Here is a 21032-nt window from a genome sequence, read left to right as displayed (position 1 = left end):
ACCGCAAAACTCACTAACAGAAGGAAGTGCCGTCTTCCTTGAGGTAGACAGGGAAGTGCCCATTTCTGGACTGGAGCCCTCAGAATCTAAGGGGTCTTTTTAGTTCCTCCAGTGGAGCAGATCGGTCAGTGGGTGTCGCCAGGGTACTGAGGGCAAGGCTGGAGGCAGCCCAGGCCACCGCAGCCCCTACCACCGTGGTCCATGTGCCTGCTTGGTTCGCTTCTGTTTCCTCCGCCTCCTCTTTCTGGACAATGTGTTGCTGGCCCCTTTCATAAAAATGCGATGTAAAAACTCTGCATTGATTTTACCAGTGTCGTATTCCAAAGATTGTATTCTGTACCAGCATACTAACAATTTTATTTTATGATGGCATAAGTTATGTTGTGAGGTTTTTAAATATTACATTTCTTTTGGATTGTTTTATTATTTTAAAAATCTGTGTTGAAAAAATGTTGCAGACATTTTAAACTCTTATGTGGTTTTTTCCCCCCCAAAGAGTAATTATCTTTCTTAATGCCTAAAAGTTGTTATTTCTTGAGTCAAATTTTTGAGGAGTTTTGAAAATAATTCTCAGGGTAAATGCAAATTAGAAAGTACACAATAATAAATTAAACCCTAGTTTGCCCTAGTTTAATTTTGTCAAACTTTAGAGTGGTAAAATTACAATGTTGTTGTAATTGGGAGTCTGTATTTTGACTTCTTTTAAGTTGTTTGGTTTAACATTCTAAGAGAGTTAATTCATTTGGTGTAATGGGAATGCCATTGAACTATGTTAAAAATTTTACTTTTGTGTAACTGGGAACAAACTTGCAGAAAAGCAACCTTTGTTTTCAGAGTGTATTTTTTAATTTTGAAAAATTTAGAGCGTAAGGATGTCACATTATTGCAAAAGTTAAATATACTGAAGAATAGATTGGTAACATTTACCAACTTTCAATTATTCCTGTAGTTTCTCGTTTCATATTATTCATCCTGACTGAAAAACAAATTTTTATTTTAGGCTGTACATTTATAAACAAGCCCTGGCAGCACAACGGTTAAGCACTCAGCTGCTAACTGAAAGGTTGGGGGTTTGAACCCACCCAGTGGCTCCGTGGGAGAAAGGCCTTCTTCTGTAAAGATTATAGCCTAGGAAACCCCATGGAACGATTCTACTTTGTCATATAGGGTCACTGTGAGCCAGAATTGGCTCAACGGCAGTGGGGGACTGGGTATGAGCAGAAAATTGATTTGGTGGTACCCAACATTAACAGCTTATGTTTAAAAACTGTTGATAAATTATACGAGGTATTACCTTTTCCCTTATAGGAAAATAGCCTTATTAAGTTCAGAGACATTCATGGGAGCCGTTTTATTAAGGATTCTTTGGGAATCTGTCACTGGGCTATCACACAGTGAAGGGTTTTTTATGATTCTTTGATTGGGGAACCTAGGCGGAAGCCAAGTTATGGTACCGGGTTTTTGTTTGTTTTTTGTTTTCCCGAGTGTGTTTCTCTTTCCCCTTCTAGATCGGGAGGAGTGCGCTTGTGACCTCCTCTTCATCTCTGCCTTCCTTCCCCTCCACACTCTCCTGGTCGAGGGACGAAAGCACCCGAAGGGTTAAGTACATTCTGAATTGGTTGGTCTCTGGAGGAGGCGGCAGTGCTCATGGGCGCTTTGTGCTTCTGTCCTTCAGTCCTGCTAACTGCCCTTCTGTCCCGCATGGGCTCCGCTTCCCTCCTGGTTTCTCACAGCACAGCGGGCACACGCAACGCAGACCTGTAGAGAGATGCCTCCCTTCCGTCTAACTCCACATTGCTCAGTTACACACATGATATTTAACAAGGTTCACAAATCACCCTATGGCATTGATTCTGAGCATACTGTCTTTTTAAACAATCGGAAAATTAGCTGGCTGCTGGTTAACCGTTGTAATAGGGAAATCCGTCGGACTTGTTCAGAGCTCCCATTATGGATCAAAACTAGTGTCTTTGGACTAGCTGAAGCACTAACATGTCATGGTTTCTTTTTTTACCCTCTGACATATTTTCCGTCAGCACCATGCCTGACAAACCAGGCTTTTCCAGTCCCTGCATCCCACATGAGCATTGTGACCTACAGTGGCACTGGAGGTGTGAGCAGCTGTTGGTCTGAAGCTGTTCACATGCACTAATTGGCCACATCCAACCTGCTGATGTATCACTTACATTCTCAACAACAATACATGGTTCAGGTACCTCCTTTTAGAGTAGCCAAGCAACAAGTGTTTATTAAGCACCTCTTGTTTGCCCAGCCAGGTCCCTGGGTAGCACAATAAAGGTTGGCAATTCGAACCCACCCAGCAGCTCCACGAAAGAAAGTCCTTGTGAACTGCTTCCATAAAGATTAAAGGCCAGAAAACCCTATGGAGCAGTTCTACTCTGTAACGCATGGGGTCGCCATGAGTCAGAATCAACTCAAGGGCAACAGGTTTGGTTTTTTTTTTTTTTTTTGCCTATGCCTAGCCTGTTGGCAAGTCAGTTAATTGACTTACGTGACACAACCGAGCCCTGCTCCCAGAGGCACCATCAGTAAACAAATTATTTGCACAAAGAGTGCATGACCTTAACCTGGGACAGTCACGGAAAGGTTTCAGGCTTTGAAGACCTAAGTTCAGGTGCTGGCTCAACCTTTTATGAAAGGGGAGTGTAATCAAGGTGAGAGAGGGGAAGTTCACTGTGGGGAAGGGGCCACCTTTGCAGACAACATGGGATCTGCACAGAGCCTTGGTCCACTCCCTATGCATCAGGGCCTTTGTGGTCCTTTTCCACTATCAGAGCCTTTAAAGGAAACCTTGATATATGATACTTAGAACTTTTTGAGCAGTTCTGAAATTGACCTGTAGTGTTTTCATTATATTCCAATAAAACGAAGGGTTAGAGAAGTAGTAATGAAATATCCAGTTTGAAACTTTGTTAATAAGAGTCAAAAAACTTTTGTCCACTGTGAATTTTTTTTTTTTTAATTTTTGGTAGTTTTGAAAATCATGGCAAGGACCACTCGCTGAGGCAAAGTGTTTTTTAAACTGGTAATCCTGGTTGTTTCTGACAACTTTGTCCTGGATTTAGATTGTTACGGTATGTCTGTAATCAGAGAAAACTGAAAATCTGTTAAAGAAACCGAACCAGCACCAGCTATAAAGTAACTTTTCTATTAACAGCTTTAAAAGAGCAGCACTTTTTAACCAATAGATCTTGGCTCTGCATGTTTACAGTAGTTTTCATAAAATAGAAAGCTGGCTAACTTGCTTTTGTGGACAACGGCAAAGGACTTAACGTGTAAGTAACAGATTTCCTGGGTGGCTGCTGGGTGGCTGCCCCTATACTTCGTTTTTTATTCTTGAAAAATGGTTCCTTCATGCTTTTATGAGGTATACGAGTTGTTACTTTTCTAAAATGCTTAAATGAAACTTGGTATTTTTAATCATTGTGGGGTAACGCAGTTGATTTCTGATTACCAAACTACATCCAGGAAAGTAAAAAGACCCATTATAAAAATGTGGAACTTTCTGTGTTTAATTCTATTACTTAGATTTTTCCCCACTGGAGCAACTCTGGAAGGACTTCCCAGTATAATTATTTAAATGCAGATTTTTTACATTCCATTTGTGTGTGTGTGTGTGTGTATTAAAGACAAAGAAATGTAAAGCTTAGTCCAACGCCCCCATGAAAGGTGAGAAGGGGGTCACTGTTTCTAGAGGTCCCCTCCAGAAGACCCTGGTCTCACTTTTCCCTGCGCTGGGTTTTTTTGGGGACGCAGTGCTGCCCTTGGCCTTCCGTCTGGCCTACTTGTACCCTCACTCACTGATTCCTTCCTAAAGGCAGATCAAACCACGGCAGCAAGTGGAGCATAACTGCTTGCTGGCAGGAGATGTAGAGGAAGAGATCTTAAACACTGTAGTGGGTTTTACTGGACCCAATTCTACAGAAGGAAACCCTGGTGGCGTAGTGGTTAAGCACTATAGCTGCTAACGAAAGGGTCGGCAGTTTGAATCCGCCAGGCACTCCTTGGAAACTCTATGGGGCGGTTCTACTCTGTCCTGTAGGGTCACTATGAGTCAGAATTGACTCGACAGCACTGGGTTTGGTTTTGGGTTAATTCTACAGAATCCCCATGTGGCTCGAAGCCATTATTCTTAATAATTTGCCAGTTGAATTTGAGTGAGTGTAAGTTCATACTGAATTTTAGGAGCCCAAAGCAAGTGTCTTCTGTTAGAGTGCCCCGGACTGCATAGGGGACTTTGGGGAACTGTGAAGAGACCTTGGCAGACAGAGGAAGAGAGCATTGGCCTTGGGAGGGGAGAAGAGGCCATGGGGATAGTAAGCAAATATGGCCCGCACAAGGGTCTCCACCCTGTGGGTGGGTGACTGCTATGCCTGTCCCCATGGGGCCTGTCGGGGCCAGGCAGCATTATCAGTAAGGAGCAATCAGACTGTACATAGACTTCTTAGACTGACTGACCCTAAATCAGCCATTCTTTTGGATGATGCTGCAGAGTCTCCATATATTTAAACGAGGCTCTTAGTTTACAGCTATTTCCTTAAAAATTGCAGCAGCTTTAAAATCCCTTAGTCAGAGAGACTGGAAGAAGGGAGTGGGCTGACTCATTAGGGGGAGAGTAAATGGGAGTATGTAGTAAGGTGTATATAAGCTTACATGTGACAGACTGACTTGATTTGTAAACTTTCACTTAAAGCACAATAAAAATTATTTAAAAAAAAATCCCTTAGTCATGTACATGTTTTGATTAACTTGAATTAAATTCAAGGCGTAGAACTGGAAGTTGGTCATATTTATGTTTTGCAAGATAATCAGTCTAGGCTTTGGATCAGCTGCCACTGATCTCTGTTCTAGGTGAAGACATTCTCAAACCCTATGGATAAAATCAGGACTACTGAGGGAAAGTAATTTTTACTAAACACTGCAGAACTAACGTAGTTTTAGTTTCCTTCAAAGGAACATGGTCCCCTTCAGATTTTTTTATCTTGGAAGGCCCTCCTACTTGGCAGCACTGCCATTTGCTCCAGGGTATTGTTAGGATTCCTCCTTTAAAGTTGCCTTTTGAATCTGTCTGCCCCCCGCCCCTTTTTTTTTTCGTGTGCTTTAAGTGACAGTTTATAAATCAAGTCAGCCTCTCATAGACAAACTTATATACACCTTGCTGTATACTCCTAGTTGCTCTCCCCCTGAAGAGACAGCACACTCCTTCTCTCTACTCTCTATTTTCATGTCCATTCGGCCAGCGTCTGACCCCCTCTGCCCTCTCATCTGCCGTCCAGACAGGTGCTGCCTCCATAGTCTCATGTGTCTACTTGATCCAAGAAGCTCACTCCTCACCAGTATCATTTTCTATCCCATGGTCCAGTCCAGTCCGTGTCTGAAGAGTTGGCTTTGGGAATGGTTCCAGTCTTGGGTTAACAGAAGGTCTGGGGACCATGACCTCCGGGGTCCCTCTAGTCTCAGTCAGACCATTAAGTCTGGTCTTTTTACGAGAATTTGAGGTCTGCATCCTGCTGCTCTCCTGCTCCCTCAGGGGTTCTCTGTTGTGTTCCCTGTCAGGGCAGTCATGGGTTGTAGCTGGGCACCATCCAGCTCTTCTGGTCTCAGGCTGATGTAGTCTCTGGTTTACGTGGCCCTTTCTGTCTCTTGGGCTCATAATTACCTTCTTTGGTGTTCTTCATTCTCCTTTGCTCCAGGTGGGTTGAGACCAATTGATGCATCTTAGATGACCGCTTGCTAGCGTTTAAGACCCCAGATGCCACTCTCCAAAGTGGGGTGCAGAATGTTTTCTTAATAGATGCCACTCTCCAAAGTTCTCCGTCCCATTTTTCAATCTCCACGGTTGCACCGAATCTTTTTTTTTTTTTAAGAGTGGATCTTCTTTTTTTTGAAACAGATAAAAGTGATTCAAAGCCAAGTGTCCTACTGGTTTAAAAACAACTCATGACTATGAATTAATAAGACTGTTTTTTTTTTTCCTGTGGCTGATAAAAGCCATCTCTGAGGGCGGTTCTTGGAGAGCCAGGAGTGTCTGAAGCAGCAGTGATCTTCGGAGCCCCAGGCATGGAATATCACAACTAGCTGGAGGCAGGGGACCTGGGTTCCTGGTCCCATTTTTTTTCTAACTCTGTGGCCTTGGGTGGGCCACCCAGCCTTTTTCTGTCCTCTAGTGTCTCAGCTGGTGTTAGACTAAGTAATCTGCAGATGGCTTCCAGCGCAGAAGGCCTATAGGTGCTTAAGTTCTGGCATGTTTGTTTTTTAAAATAGAACCCTGAGTGGCACAAATGGTTAAGTGCTGGAGTACTAACTGAAAGGTTGGTGGTTCAAGCCCACCCAGAGGCACCTGGGAAGTAAGGCCTGGCCATCCTGTTTCTGAAAGGGTCACAGCCTTAAAAAAATCCTGTGGAGCAGTTCTACTCTGCACACGTGGGGTTGCCGTGTGTCAGAATCAACGGCAACTAATACCACCAACATCATAGTTACGCTCCATACTCCATTGAGAGCTAAATGTGGGCGTGTTGCTTCATATGTCTGTTTTCATTTGTAACGCGGATCTTTTTATGGAGTAGCCCCTGGGCTAAGAAGAACATGGTGTGGAAAAGGAAAGAAGTCATTTCTGGATCCACTGTTCACCTATTACTAAATTTTTAGTAAAAGGTGGGCTTTGGTCCCAAATGAGATCCGGAGCGTGAAGGCTGCATAGAGTTAACAGGTAATGATTCCTGGGGAAATCTCTCGAGAAGTGTCTAGTGTTCTAAACTAATGGAGGCCACCTTTTCTGTCTTTACTTTAGGCATCCAGGCTGGAGAAGCAGAACAGTACCCCTGAAAGTGACTACGACAACACCCCCAATGACACGGAGCCCGATGACACGGGGTACAGCTGCAGGAAGAGCATATGGGGGAGGGTGGGCTCTGAAACACCAGAGACCCAGCAGGCCTAAGTGGCACAGTTTGTGCTCAACTGCTAACCTAAAGTTTGGTGGTTCAAACCCACCCAGCCGTACTGGAGAAGATAGGCCTTGTAACCTGCTCCTGTTAAGACTACAGCCAAGAAAACCGTATGGAGCAGTTCTACTCTGTAACACGTGGGGTCGTCATGAGTTGGAACTGACTCGAGGGCAACTAACAGTTAACGACGACAACAGTAGGCCTTGGTCAGGAGAAGCAGTTCGTCGCCTACACCCCTTTTCTCTATTTTCAGACCCATAAGGTTGTAGAGTATTCAGACGTAAATTCCTAGGGTATACATCCATCTTCTCATCTCTCATTGTCACAGAGGCCTTTTTTTTTCACCAGAAGTCTATACATGTCTCTTAGTATCGGTAATCTGTTTAAATCGAGCCTTTCACTTCATATTTAAGTCAACATTAAGTTATAGTCGGCATTTGTACCCAAGGAATTGGCCCTGTTAGGGTTGGCTTTATAAAGACACATCCTCCCCATTCCAGTTATTTCTTCCCTCACGCCCCCCCTCCCCCGTTCTGTGAGAGTGACTTTAGTAATTCCTAGCCCCACGGGAGGATGAAATGGCCTGTGTATGTGTGAGCCGGGGCTGCCCCCCTGATGAAATAACCTTACCAGTGAGCGACGCTCAGACGGGACAGAGGAGACCAGGACAGCGGCCTGTTGGTGCATTCCGCAAGTGCAGATTAAGTGGCTAGTAGAAGCAGAGAAGCAGCTGGGAACACCTGTCATATCCAGCCACTTCTGTCTTCTTCGCAGGTCAAGCAGAAAGGGAAGGCAGAGGAGTATGGTGTGGCAGGGTGACAGCGCTGCACCAAATGCCACAGAGCCCCACGCAGCCCCCAGCCCCTCTCTCCCCAGCACTGAGGATGTCATCCGGAAGACTGAGCAGATCACCAAAAACATCCAGGAGCTCTTGAGAGCAGCCCAAGAAAATAAACATGACAGGTGAGGGGGACCGGATATCCTGCTTCAGGAGAATGTGTGTACCTGCCGTGAAAGAGAAGCTCTTTCAGTTAGCAACCAGGGTTTTTTTTTTTCCCCTCCAATTTACTAGGCAAAAACTTCAGATTTATACAACAGGCTTAAGAACAAATTTGTAAAAATTTTGGGTTTTTTTTTTTTTTAACATAGGGTTTTTAATCGTTACCTTGTTAAGAGGTTCTCTGAGAAATAAATGCCTCTAAAATAGAATTGCAGCATTTTGGGTAGTGACATTGCTACTTCTGGATGGAAGTGAAAAAGAAGCCACCTTAAAACTTGAGTAGTGTTTCTTCCAGCCTCTGCTACTCCATTTGATCTTTAGTTAGGGAAGTTTGCTGACATGAATGGTGTCCTCAGGTGAACCTGATTTCTTACCTGTTTCCGTGTGTGTGTGTTTAAACTTCTAAGAAACAAATGGACTAAAAATAGAAGTTGACCTAATCCTCACCCAAGTCATTCTCTGCTCATGAAAGAAGAATCTGTTTATTCTGAACAGAACCGTATCCTGTGGAGTTACTTCTTACTGTAAAGAGGGAACTGGCTTTTGTTCTCATTTATCCTTTCGTTCTCCGAGAGTGAATTCTCTGAGAACTTCTGGTAGGTTGTCAGCCGTTCTGGGTGACATCCTAGTTGTCACACGCTGGCCTGATTTATACATACGCAGAAATATCATTTCACGCCATCCTGTTGAGTTTGAGGAAGCAGCAGCAGAGTCTCATTCTTTTCATTAGGTCAGTATCTTCGTCATCTAGTGCTGCTGTAACAGAAATACCACAAGTGGATGGCTTTAACAAAGAGAAATTTATTCTCTCACAGTCTAGTAGGCTACAAGTCCAAATTCAGGGCGTTGGCTCCAGGGAAAGGCTTTCTCTCTCTGTCAGCTCTGGAGGAAGGTCCTTGTGTTCTAATCTTCCCCTGGTCAGGGAGCTTCTCAGGCGCAGGGACCCCGTGTCCAAATGGCGCACTCTGCTCCTGGTGCTGCTTTCTTGGTGGTATGAGGTCCCCAACTCTTTTTGCTTCCCTTTTCTTTTATCTCTTGAGGGAGAAAAGGTGGTGCAGGCTGTCACACCCCAGGGAAACTCCCTTTACCTTGGATCAGGGAGGTGACCTGAGTAAGGGTGGTATTACAATCCCACCCTAATCCTCTCAACATAAAATTACAATCACGAAATGGAGGCCAGCCACACACTACTGGGAATCACAGTTTAACCAAGTGGACACACATTTTGGTGGGGGGGACACAGATGAATCCATGACAGTCAGCAAACGGTAGACTTCGGTGAAGAACTCCTCATTGTGCTCTGCAGAAACAAGTCACTCAGGGAACATGGTGCCGTAGAGTCTCTCCTGCCTCTGTTCTGCCGCAGGACAATGCGTCAGCATCTTCTGGGTGCTCGTCCGTATCGCTGGCGCTGCCACGCTGACCTCCCCTTTTTCTACTGTTTACCTTTTTTATATGCAGTTCAGGCTTCTCCCAGGGTCCTTTCTCCCACTAGAGAAGAGAAGAGTAATCGGTGTTTATTAAAGGTTAAGAGCGAATCTTCATGGGTGTACCCTTGGAGGGTCCTCAGAGAGAAAGAGGAAATGTCCGACTTTCTCCGCCTCCTTTCCCAAAATCGCACAGCTACTTCGCCCTTTCCCCAGTCTCCTCTTTATCCCAGGCCTTTCATGCCTCGTGTGTGATAGGTGTTCACTTACTTTGCTCAGCTTCATTATCTGATTCTTTAAAGCAAACTGTGTCACAGCTTTCCGAAGTGCAGTTTTTGACAATCTTTCAAGCAGCCTTGGTACCAAGAATAACTCCTTCTCTAGTGCTCTCTGCCTCCCTTCACATTTCCTCTCCTTCAGAAGTGCTGTGCTTGTATTTCGGACTAAAAAATGTGCATACATTGTATCGCTCTCTTTGGTAGTTGTCAGAATAAATAAATACCTGCCCCGAGGCCTTTTTGGGCTCCAAAGATTACAATATGGTGCCTCCTACAATTTGAGAAGTTCTTTTTTTTTTCCCCAGATGTACAAACCCGTTCAGTACATTTCATGATCTGATATTTTTTTTAAGACCGTGAGGGAATGATGCAGAGATTTTCATCATTAGCTTAAGCTTTTGGTTTAAAACCAAAACCAGTCCTAGAGGATTTCTATTTCATAAATTGCTTGGTACTGTGTTAAAATTGCTGGTTGTTCACATAGCCAAGTCACTTTCATTTATAACTCTGCATTGTAGTAATTAAATCCATGCCTTTTGCTCGTGTTCTCTCCTTCGTTGATCTGTCCCTCGTGCTTCTCCTAAGGAGACCCATATCCCATGCCGGCACATTCAGGCTTGGTCCTGGTTCCCTGGGCCAAGCGAGCATCCTGCAGCCTCTGACCTTCCTGCAGCCTGGCCCCATATCCTGGGCCTCTGGCTTGCTCTCTGCCTGTGTCTGTCTCTCTCTCTCTCACAGGTACACATACACGTTCTCTGTTGCTCTCTCTCTCTCACACAGACACACACATTCTCTGTCTTTCCAGGAATTACTACGTAATATTCACAAAGACCTTTTTGAGGAAGGATATCGATTTGAAGTTGGGAAAGTAAACTCCCTCCCCCTGAAAAAAAAGTGAACTTCCCATGAGAGCAGAGGAGAACTTTCTCATCAACCTGCCTGTGCCGCCTTTTGTGGCTTGTTGAGGTTGTCCCAAAATAGTGTGTATTGAATAAATGTTCCAGAGATGTCTTAGGAGAAATTTCTTCTCCATGGAGGGTGGGGAAAGGGCGGGTTGTATTTCTGGGTAAAAATGAACACTGTAGGCAGTAAAGGACGTGTCCGCAGTGAGTGAGCTATGAAGTGTGCACGCTGGTTCAGGAGATGGCCGTGCATGACACAATGACCGCTGTGGCTGCTGCCTTTTTCTGAGTGACCGTGCCACCAGGTGGGTTGTTGCCCCCACGTATTTGCAAGTTAAATATCTCCTTACGTGTAGGCATTTCTGTGAGTACCTGGCCTATGGTTCTAACTGCTCCCAGAGGGAGCCCAGGGCCATGAGGAAAAGGTTAGTCAGGGTTTCCCACTTGAAGGCACTTTGGATAATAAAAACCATTCTCTTGAAATGTAACAGTTTAATTACAATGTAGTGTATCTTAATTTAAATAGTTTTGGTACTAAATTTCTCACAAAGATGAACAGAGATTGCTTATGACAATCTTCAAGCAGAAACCAACTTCATGGTTTAAAACCCTGAGGGAAAATGTTAACTTGATGGCTCTAAGTGCTAGAGTAGGTGCTAACATCATTGAGTTCTGTATCTGAGGAGGTTGGAAAATTTGGTCGCAGGGGTTCTTGCGTAAGGCCAGACTGAGGCCCTTACAGCAGTATTTCTTTTTTTTTTTTTTTACTGGATAAATTTATTTATTTAAAATTTTTTTGTGCTTTAAGTGAAAGTTTACAAATCAAGCGAGACTCTCATACAAAAATTCATAAACACCTTGCTTTGTACTCCTAACTGCTCTTCCCCTAGTGAGACAGCACATTCCTTCTCTCCACTCTTTTCATGCCCATTCGGACAGCTTCTGACCCCCTGTACCCTCTTATCTCACCTTCAGACAGGAGATGCCCACATAGTTTCGTGTGTCTACTTGATCCAAGAAGCTCATTCTTCCCCAGTGTCATTGTCTATCCCATAATCCAGTCCAGTCCCTGTCTGAAGAGTTGGCTTTGGGTATGGTTCCTGTCTTGGGCTAACAGAAGGTCTGGGGACCATGACCTCCAGGGTCATTCTAGTCTCAAGTCAGACCATTAAGTTTGGTCTTTTTACGAGAATTTGGGGTCTGCATCCCACTGCTCTCCTGCTCCCTCAGGGGTTCTCTGTTGTGTTCCCTGTCAGGGCAGTCATCAGTTGTGGCCGGGCGCCATCTAGTTCTTCCGGTCTCAGGCTGATGTAGTCTCTGATTTATGTGGTCCTTTCTGTCTCTTAGGTTCATAGTTACCTTGTGTCATTGGTGTTGTTCATTCTTTCTTGCTCCAGGTGGGTTGAGACCAATTGATGCACCTTGGATGGCCGCTTGCTAGCATTTAAGACCCCAGACGCCACTCTCCAAAGTGGGATTCAGAATGTTTTCTTAATAGATTTTATTATGCCAGTTGACTTAGATGTCCCCTGAAACCATGGTCCCCAGACCCTCGCCCCTGCTACTACACTGGCCTTTTAAACGTTCAGTTTATTCAGGAAACTTCTTTGCTTTTGGTTTAGTCCAGTTGTGCTGACCTCTCCTGTATTGTGTGTTGTCTTTCCCTTCACCTAAAATAGTTCTTATCTACTATCTAATTAGTGAATACCCCTTGTACTCTCTCCCTCCCTGCTCTTGTAACCATCAAAGAATATTCTCCTCTTGTTTAAATTATTTCTCAAGTTCTTATAATAGTGGTCTTATACAATATTTGCCCTTTTGCAGCTGACCAATTTCACTCAGCATAATGCCTTCCAGATTCCTCCATGTTATGAAATGTTTCACGGATTCATCATTGTTCTTTATCGATGCGTAATATTCCATTGCCTCACAGCAGTATTTCTTGACGTGCTAAAAACAGGCTCCCGTAGGGCTGCTTCATCCAACTCAGCCACCCTCTAGGGCAGAATCGACTCGTCCACCAGGGGTTTGCGTTTTTGTTTTTTTGGTTATAGGGCTTCCTGGGCCATGGGTCAGTCTTCCTAGAAACAAACCCAGGCTTGGTGGCAGTGTGGTAGCCAAGAACTGTCACTTAATGCCATCATCAATCTGTTTTTGCCTCTCTGCACTTTGTAATGCAACTACTCAGGGTGGAAACCCAGCCTTCGAGGAGTGGGAAACCAACCTCATTTCATACTGTCACAGTAGTAAGAATAAGACTCCTGGATTCTTCCATTTCTTCTCACTTAAGAAGTCAGAATCACCAGCCACCAGGGGAAAGAGGCTTGCTATAATGAAAGACACGAACCTGTCGGGAGAGGCCTGTGGGATAGCAGGGAGGACCTCAGACTCCGGCACCAGGCAGCACGGCTTGAGCTCAGCCTTCCTCTTAGCAGCTGTGGGACCATGGACAAGTTGGCTGCTTCTCCAGGATCCTTTTTTCCTCATGTGGAAAACGAGCATGCTAACAATACCAACCTCATAGGCTGCTAGGTGGATCTAGTGAGTTCTCTGTGGAGCCAGAGCTTGTACCAGGTCAGCGCTCCTTAAGCGCTCACTCTGGTGCTGTCACCTAAGAGATCAGGTGAAGAGGTGGCCTGGAAAGAAGGGTCGGACGGGCAGACGTCATGCACTTGGTTTTCTGAGAGCATGTCAATGAACAGGAAGGTGCTGCCTGAGCTCGACCTGTTGCTGTCAAGTCTGGTCTGACTCACGGCGACCCCTCATGTGTGTCAGAGTAGAACTGTGCTCCATACAGTTTTCAGTGGCTGATTTTTCAGAAGTATGTCTCCAGGCCTTCCTTCCGAGTTGCCTCTGGGTGGGTTCGGACCTCCAACTTTTCAGTTAACAACTAAGCATATTAACCATTTGTGCCACCCAGGGACCCCGCCATTTTATTACAAACAAGCAGCAACTTCAGGAAAAGTAGAGAAATGTCTGAACAAGTAAATGAAGTAGACTTCAGTGTTTTCTCCTCACTCAAAGATTTTGATTTCCCACCAATTCAGATGCTTTCGAATGGAAGGAATTTAGAAGTGCTCATTGGCTAAATGGCACGTGGGTGTTAAGGTAGAGGCCCCAATTATAATGCTGAGTTTTTTTCAGTCCTTTATTTTTAAAAAGGACCCCTGATGGCACAATGGTGACACTCGCTGCAAACCAAAAGGTCGGCAGTTCAAACCCACCAGCTGCTCCATGGGGGAAAGATGTGGCAGTCTGCTTATGTAAAGATTTACATCCTTGGAAACCCTATGGGGCAGCTCTGCTCTGTCCTGTAGGGTTGCTATGAGTCAGAATTGATTCGATGGCAGCGGGTGTGGTTGGGGTTTGGGTTATTTTTTAACTTCTGTGGCCTTTTGCATGGAAATGTTTGTTTCTCTTTCAAGAAATGAGGAAGATCAAACACATGAGAAATAAATTACCAACTTGAGGAGATGCTCAAGTTGCCTTGTGGCTTTACCCAGGCAATAGTGTATGTTGCCTGCATTTTATACCTGCAGATGGCTTTTATCTGAGCTACGGAACTTGGGAGAAGGGACGGGAAACTGCTTTATTACCAGGTGCCTTCTGGTCGAGTGTGTGCAGGGTGGCTGATCGCGGCCTCAGGCCTTTCATTAAGGGGATAGAAATGGAAGCTGCTTGTGCCCCTGAGTACTGTCTCTGAATTATTTTTACTGTCACTGAATAACCTCATCAATATTCTTGCAGTTATATTCCCTGCTCAGAGAGGATACACGTAGCGGTTACAGAAATGGCAGCATTGTTCCCCAAAGTAAGTCTCTTTCTACTTACTTGGTTCCAGTCCTTTGAAATGAGCTGCAAGAAATGTCTTTATGACGTTTATATTAACGTTTTTGTAGCACACAGAGTTTTAAATAACAGTCATATAGTTGTTGTTCTACAAGAGTATTGGTTTTAGTAAGATGAGGTAAAGACAGAACATTAATAAGATGAAATTTTATCTGGAATAATTTACCCAAGTGAATTAATAATTTTCAAAATATTAATAGCACATAGTACTAAAATTTACACTGCATGCTGTGTGATCTTTTGAGTCAGAACTTTTCAGCACTTCTTGCCGGGTAGATTGCAAGGCTTCCCGTAGAAAAAGTGCATGACAAAACTGCCTTTCACTGTATGGAGCACTCTGAGTTGTTTTCAGAAGAACGCTTGTCCCTTGTTCTTGGGTGTCTACCCTCTCTCTAGTTGACGGCCAACAGCTGTGTTTCTCTCCTTAGAAACCCAAGTCCGACTTGGTGAGGACTTCCCTCCGTTTACTGACATCCAGTGCCTACCGCCTGCAGTCTGAGTGCAGGAAGACCCTCCCTGGGGACCCTGGCTCCCCCACGGACATTCAGCTGGTCACTCAGCAGGTCATCCAGTGCGCCTACGACATCGCCAAGGCCGCCAAGCAGCTGGTCACCATCACCACCAAAGAGAACAACAACTGAAGAGCGGAGCGTCGTCCCTTGTATCTTCTAGGCTTTTTAAAGTCCGATTTCAAATTTAGACACGGACCTTTTCAGATTTTTACAAAAACAAACATTTAATGACCATTGAAAACTTTTTAAAAGAAAGCTCAGTATTATTTTTGCATGTTTTCTAACAAATTTTCGACTATTAATTTAACCCACTTGCCTTATTTTGTGCCTGTTTGCCAGTCTCGTTTCTGATTTTCTGTTGTGTCGTCAGTGACTGTCAAGTTAATGAGCATCTACATCCAAAAGCATAGCTTCAATGTTCAGAGTCTGTTAGGATTTGTCACCCCTTAAAGCTCCCTGCCTATGGTTAAAACTATAAACGAGGTTTTTAGGAAAACATTTTCTTGAAGGAGTTTAAAAAAAAAAAAATCATCATTATCTGTTCCCTGCCAAGCATTGTGCAATAAGTGAGTTTTCCCACCTACTGCAAAGTCTCTGCGTTTGGGGTATCTCCAAGCAGGTATGTGGAGAAGGACTTTGCCACTTTCTAAAATGATGTAACAATCTCTCTTGGAAGGAAACGATGAATTGCTGTATTTCTTTTAGCTGCTCTATCCTGTCAAATATTGTTTAATTTAATTTTTTTACTTGATCTTCTATCTCTTTCGATTTTGCTGTCATCCTGAAGTCTCCACGGAGTCAGATAAAGCATCTGCACACACCCCCCATTGTGTCCATTTGGCCATGTTCAAGACAGGAGTGCCACCATGATGTCACTCTGGGTCAAGAGCTCTGCCTTCCCACTGTCAGCCCGACCTGTTATCTAGAACGTGCGGCAGAGTGGAACATGGGCCGAACAACCTTAACGAATTCTTTGCCACCCACCCAGTTATCACTGCCGTGGATTGTGTGGGGGAGAGTCTTCTACTCCCTGGCCTTGTATTGTACCTGGCATCCAAAATTCAGTTACTCCTTCAGCCTCTAATGCTTTCTCAGCATGACCTACTTCACCTTTTTTGTCACCTTTAAGGACTTCTTATAAGGTAAGATTTATACAGTCATCTGAGTTTCATTTCTTCCCTGTTGCCTGACTGGTACTTAAAAATTAGACATCAATTTTCAGAACTTTCTTAGGGAGTGTGCTCTGGCTGATGACCAGGTTTAAGTTCTGGAATGTGCCGAAATGGTTTTTTAAATTACTAAAACAACGTTTCTTATTCTGAATGTTCCACCTATTCCTATCCCCAGTCAGTGCAGCAGTTTTGAGCACCTAGACTGGAGGGGCCAGGCGGAAGTGCAGGTGATGGAGGAGAGACAGCTGGCGAGCCCTGCAGCAGTGCAGGCCTGGGGTTGCCAGAGCTTTGTTTTTTCAGGAGATACCTGAAATCTGGATGTTTTCGTGCCATCTCTCCATCTTTAAAGTTGGCAACTAATCCAAATGTTTTAATAGAACCGGTGTGGGGAGCCATGGCCTCTAGGCTGCCAGCTCACAGCCTCAGCCCCAAGACATCTACAGGGAGAGTGGCTTCCCCTGTCACACCTGGTTTAGTTTCTGAGCCTTACCTGTAACGTAGCTGCCCTACCCTGTCCAGTTGCTGCTAGTCCTCTTTTTAACCATACCCCTCTGCCCCGCAATGGTCATGCACGCATGTGAAGAAGTCCAAATAATCAGAGTACAAGTTGTCTCTATTTTCACAGAACCCATTTGATTCATGATAAACTTTATAGCTTGACCATATGCTGTCATGAAAATAGTACCACAGTGGTGGTTGGTTTACCAAGTCACGGTGTGTGGGCGCTTTTGTTGGGTCTTGCTCCACTGTGAGTAGCTTGGGAAAAAGGGTTTGAGTCTCCAAAAGACTCATCCCACTTGTTTGTCTGCACAGCCATAAGTGCCACGCGGTTGCCGGGTGCTGAGGTGAAACTGCAGTTAGAACTGCCTTCGAGAAGAGGTCTTCTACCTTAGGTCCGAGCACCGTCTGATACCACTTCCTGCATGCTTCGGGTCCTTAGCTGCCCCTCTTTCTTGTAAACACCTGTCCCTCCTGTTGCACCTGCCCAGGCCCTCAGGAAAGGCCCGGCGGCAATCCTGAGGATAACCAGGGAGGAGGGGCACCCTCAGGGGCTTGAGATGCATTGTTTGAAAGAGGTGAAGCGGTGTCTTCACTTGAACCTATGATACAGGACATCGATTTTATCCCCCTAGAGAAAGCCAAGGAATGTGGGGATCAGGAACGCACGTGTAGTTGTAAGAATACCCCGGAGGAGCTTGCTCTGGTAACTCACAGGGCCACCTCGGGAAAGAAGCTCTCAGGTGGAGTGGCATTCATGGCCACAGGTCGCCCATCTCGTTAAGTGCCCTCACGCTTCCATAGCCTGACCTGAGATTGTGTGCCAGGGGCTCTGCAGTCCTGGGGGCAAATCGCACCTTTTCTGACCGCTTGTTGTAGAAGGCCACCGTTTGCACATGGATCCCACAGCCTTGCACTAATGTCTGTGTCCCGTAAGTCATTTTTACCCTTTATTCTCAAATACCCCTCCCCCCTGGAAGCTGATGGGACAGAGGCGCACTTTATGAAACTGGCTCTCGCGGGAGGCACAGCTCTACACCCCGGAGGTTCTTTAACTGAAATCATCTTCTGCTGTGGAAATGCAAATAGTTCTTATTTGCCAAAGAACAATGAATTGGGCCCAAAGAGCAAATACAGCATTTTATAAAATTGGAACTAGGAGCGCACAACCCGGGAGCTGTTACACAACCTCCTAAATGATGGGAATTGCAGAACCAAGAGTGGAACTAGCCTATTTTTGTCCTCAGTAGCATCCGTGAGCTTTCCAGCAATATGATTTGATTTCTCTCCTCGTCCTGGTTGAAGGTAACCAACCCTTCTTTTTACAAAAGAATATGCTGCATAGGAAAAATGAAATGCCTTTTACTCAAACGTGTTTTACCATGTCACTCATTCTGTACTTATTTTTCATTTTTATTGTACATTCTCTTCCTGTAATTATTGTACAACCCTTTAAGCGTCGTCGTAAAATTGTTTTGGAATTTGCCTGCTAGGTATGCAATAAACAGGCTCTGTAAGTGTCTCTGTGGCAATGCTGCAGTTGTTGTTGTTAGGTGCCGTAAAGTCGATTTTCAGCTCCTAGTGACCCCACGTGACAGACTAGAACCACCCCACAGGGTTTCCTAGGCTGTGATCTTTCCAGAAGTAGATCGCCAGGTCTTTCTCTCACAGAGCCACTGGGTAGATTCGAACCGTCAACCTTTTGGTTAGCAGCCCAGTGCTTAACTGTTGCACCACCAGGGCTCCTTGGCAATGCTATGCGCCAGTCAGTTGATGTTTCCTTTACTACCAGGTGCCATCGAGCCAAAGCCACTCAGTAGGAGTTCTGAGAAACTCCTCCTCACACAGCACCATCTTCATTAAGAGACGCGTGTGATGCGCTTCCTCCCCTGGGGCTCTGTCAGTTGTACGGTGGTAATGGCCATTGCGGCCTCCGCACTTACCCCGTGCTTAGTAAATGGCTTTCTTAAGTCCTGTGTCAAGGTACTAGTTCCGTGTATCTTCTGATGCATTTACTCCACAAGTTCGATTTTTTAAAGCCAGCGTCAGACCCCAGGTGGGCCTGCTGAGTCACAGGCTGCTGGGCTTCTGACTCTGCAGGTCTGAGGTGCGGCCTAAGAAATTGAGTTTCTTACAAGTTCCCAGGTGATGCTGATGCTGCTGGTCCTGAGGCCATAGTTTGAGAACCACTGCCCTTGACCATTGCAGGCCTCTCACCACAGGGCTCATTGCCTTCTGCTCTAAACGTGTTTTTATAATATATAATTATTATTATTACAGCCAACATTTATCAACTGTTTACTCTGTGCCAAGCACTGTGCTAAACACTTTACCTGTATTAGCTCATTTAATCCTCACCACAACCCTATGGAGTAGTTGTTATTCCCATTTCACAGATGGGGAAACTTCCACATGGGGAGGTTAAGTCTCACATCAGAGGGGAGGGAGAAAGGCCTCTTTGACATGCTCAGAATATGTTAGCTATTGTGTGTCTAGTTTGTCTTACTTCTCTTGGAAACAGCCAAGTTGTGTTTTCACGACCCCAGCAGTGCTCGTGACTGACAATCCCAGAGAGGATGTCACCTCTTCGTGTGGAGGGGGAGCTACCACGCCGTCCGCACTGAGGTGGGCTGAGGTCCCTTCTGGCATAGGACCCCTGAAGCTCTAGTTCTAAGAGGGGCAGGTGGGCAATGTGAGACTATGGAAATAAATGACTTTTGCAGCCCTATCAGGGTCTGTGTCCCCCAAAGACTGCAGGCCCCTTAAGCCTCCCCTTGAGTCTCCTGGTGCCTGCACCTGCACAGTATTTGCTGAGTGACCACAGGAAGGACAGCCTGAGCTCCTGTCCACAGGCTCCCAAGCACCAGCGGGCAGTGCCTGTGTCGTGTTTTCCACCTCATGCTGCGCAGATGGCTGCCTCGCCACAGGGAAGGCTCCTCATGGTCTCAGGAGTAACCCACTGCCCAGACTCCGGGTAGAGGAGACAGACTCAGGTGGTCCCTGCCTCTGCCAGCGGCCACCACACCAGCAGCCAGAGCCACACAAGGTAAGATTCCCTCATCCTGCCCTGTGCTATTTTCTAGCCACTTCACAGACTGGTGTGTATACTCGAAACAAAGCCAGGCCTGGAGGTCCCCTAAGGAAGGGACCACTGGACATAAGGAGCAGTATGGCAAGGGCGCTCCCTCTTAGCCCATCTCCCCCCATCTTCCCTCTTACACCCAGGCTCTTGGCACAGCTTCTCTGACCATTTTCTCTTCCCAGGTCCCCAAACTGCCTAAACCTGCTCAGAACTTCTCAGCCTTCCACTTCTTTCCTACGACCCCAGTGTCTCCTCCAGAATCTCTTCCCATTCTTCGCAACACCGGTCCTTCTTGGCACTCATCTTTCCCACACAATTCCCTTTCCAGCCTCTCAGGCCTCATGCCTCTTCTACGTCTCTGCATCTTGCCGTCCCCTGGGGTGGCCCCGGCTTCACCTCCCTTCCCTGTCAGAACTCCCAAGTTATTGCCAGTCACATGGCCTTGGCCTTTTCTCTTGGCTTAGTCCTGTACACTTCATCTCTCCCAGGTCTCGCTTTCTTCATGAGCCCCTGCACACCTTAGGGACAAGTAGGAGTTTTGAAATCTTAATCTTGTAATTTCTCTCTGCCAAGGCTAAGATTGGCCTCTCAGCCCTCCCCTTGTACAGCTATTTGCTCTCCACTTCCCTCTGCCAGCCTTCTCCTTCCCTTCTCAAGATCTCACCCTTCAGTATTTCCCCACCCCAACCTACTTCATTCAGACCAGAGGGACGGAGTTCATAATAGCATTCACTATGTGTAGCCACTGTGCTAGGTGCTCTATACATTTTCTAGTTAATTGTCAAGACAATCTCGTAAAGCAGGAGTTGAAACTGTCCATTTTGCAGATAAGGAAACTGAGGCTTGGCCCTAGAGCCCACAGTCGGTGGTGGAGTAAGTCAAAGCACACAGCCTGTGCTCTTCACCAGCGGGACCTGCTGGCAGAGGTGGGCCCTCCCTCCCAGGATGAGGAGGGCTGGAAGAAGGTGACAAGGACAGGCCTTCTGGAACCAGAAGGGGTGAGGAATGGCAGCAGCCTTGCCAGAGGTGCAGTGGGAGTGTCAGGGATGGGGGCCAGGGCCCTCAGCTCTGCCCAGCCCAGGCCTGGGGTTGTTGCTGTGTGGTCCTCTGCCCGCCTGGTGGGAAGGCTTATAGGAATAGAGCCTGGGTGGCCAGTCTCTTGTTTTGTCTTTCAATTTGTTATTTTTGCCACAAGTATTTCTCATCTTTTCTGTTTGTTTCAAATTGAGATATTCAGTAAACGCTGCTCAAGACTCTGATCTGTATGGTAGGACACTGCCCAGTTCAACCGTGTGCATGATTACAGGACCTCCAGGTTCCACAGGGCATGCTGACTTGCCCGAG

The 21032-nt window shown here is 45.7% G+C and overlaps 1 protein-coding gene across 13 annotated transcripts in view; it reads left to right on the top strand.

Moving 5' to 3' along the window:
* Positions 1–18128, top strand: part of GIT2 (GIT ArfGAP 2) — a 58938-nt gene extending 40810 nt beyond the window's left edge. For 7 of the 13 annotated variants that reach the window (XM_049865571.1, XM_049865567.1, XM_049865570.1 and 4 more), the window contains 5 exons: positions 1509–1598; positions 6812–6894; positions 7743–7931; positions 14323–14386; positions 14853–18128. In XM_049865571.1, the coding sequence (XP_049721528.1) occupies positions 1509–1598; positions 6812–6894; positions 7743–7931; positions 14323–14386; positions 14853–15065 (639 nt within the window). In that variant the 3' untranslated portion in view covers positions 15066–18128. Of the gene's footprint in view, positions 1–1508; positions 6731–6811; positions 7932–14322; positions 14387–14852 lie in introns of those variants that run through there. The other 6 variants (XM_049865572.1, XM_049865569.1, XM_049865576.1 and 3 more) reach the window with 3 other exon arrangements.
* The last annotated feature ends 2904 nt before the right edge of the window (positions 18129–21032 follow it).

Source organism: Elephas maximus, chromosome 22 (assembly GCF_024166365.1).
Source record: "Elephas maximus indicus isolate mEleMax1 chromosome 22, mEleMax1 primary haplotype, whole genome shotgun sequence".
Taxonomy (NCBI): domain Eukaryota; kingdom Metazoa; phylum Chordata; class Mammalia; order Proboscidea; family Elephantidae; genus Elephas; species Elephas maximus.
This window is presented reverse-complemented; position numbering and strand designations above follow the sequence as displayed.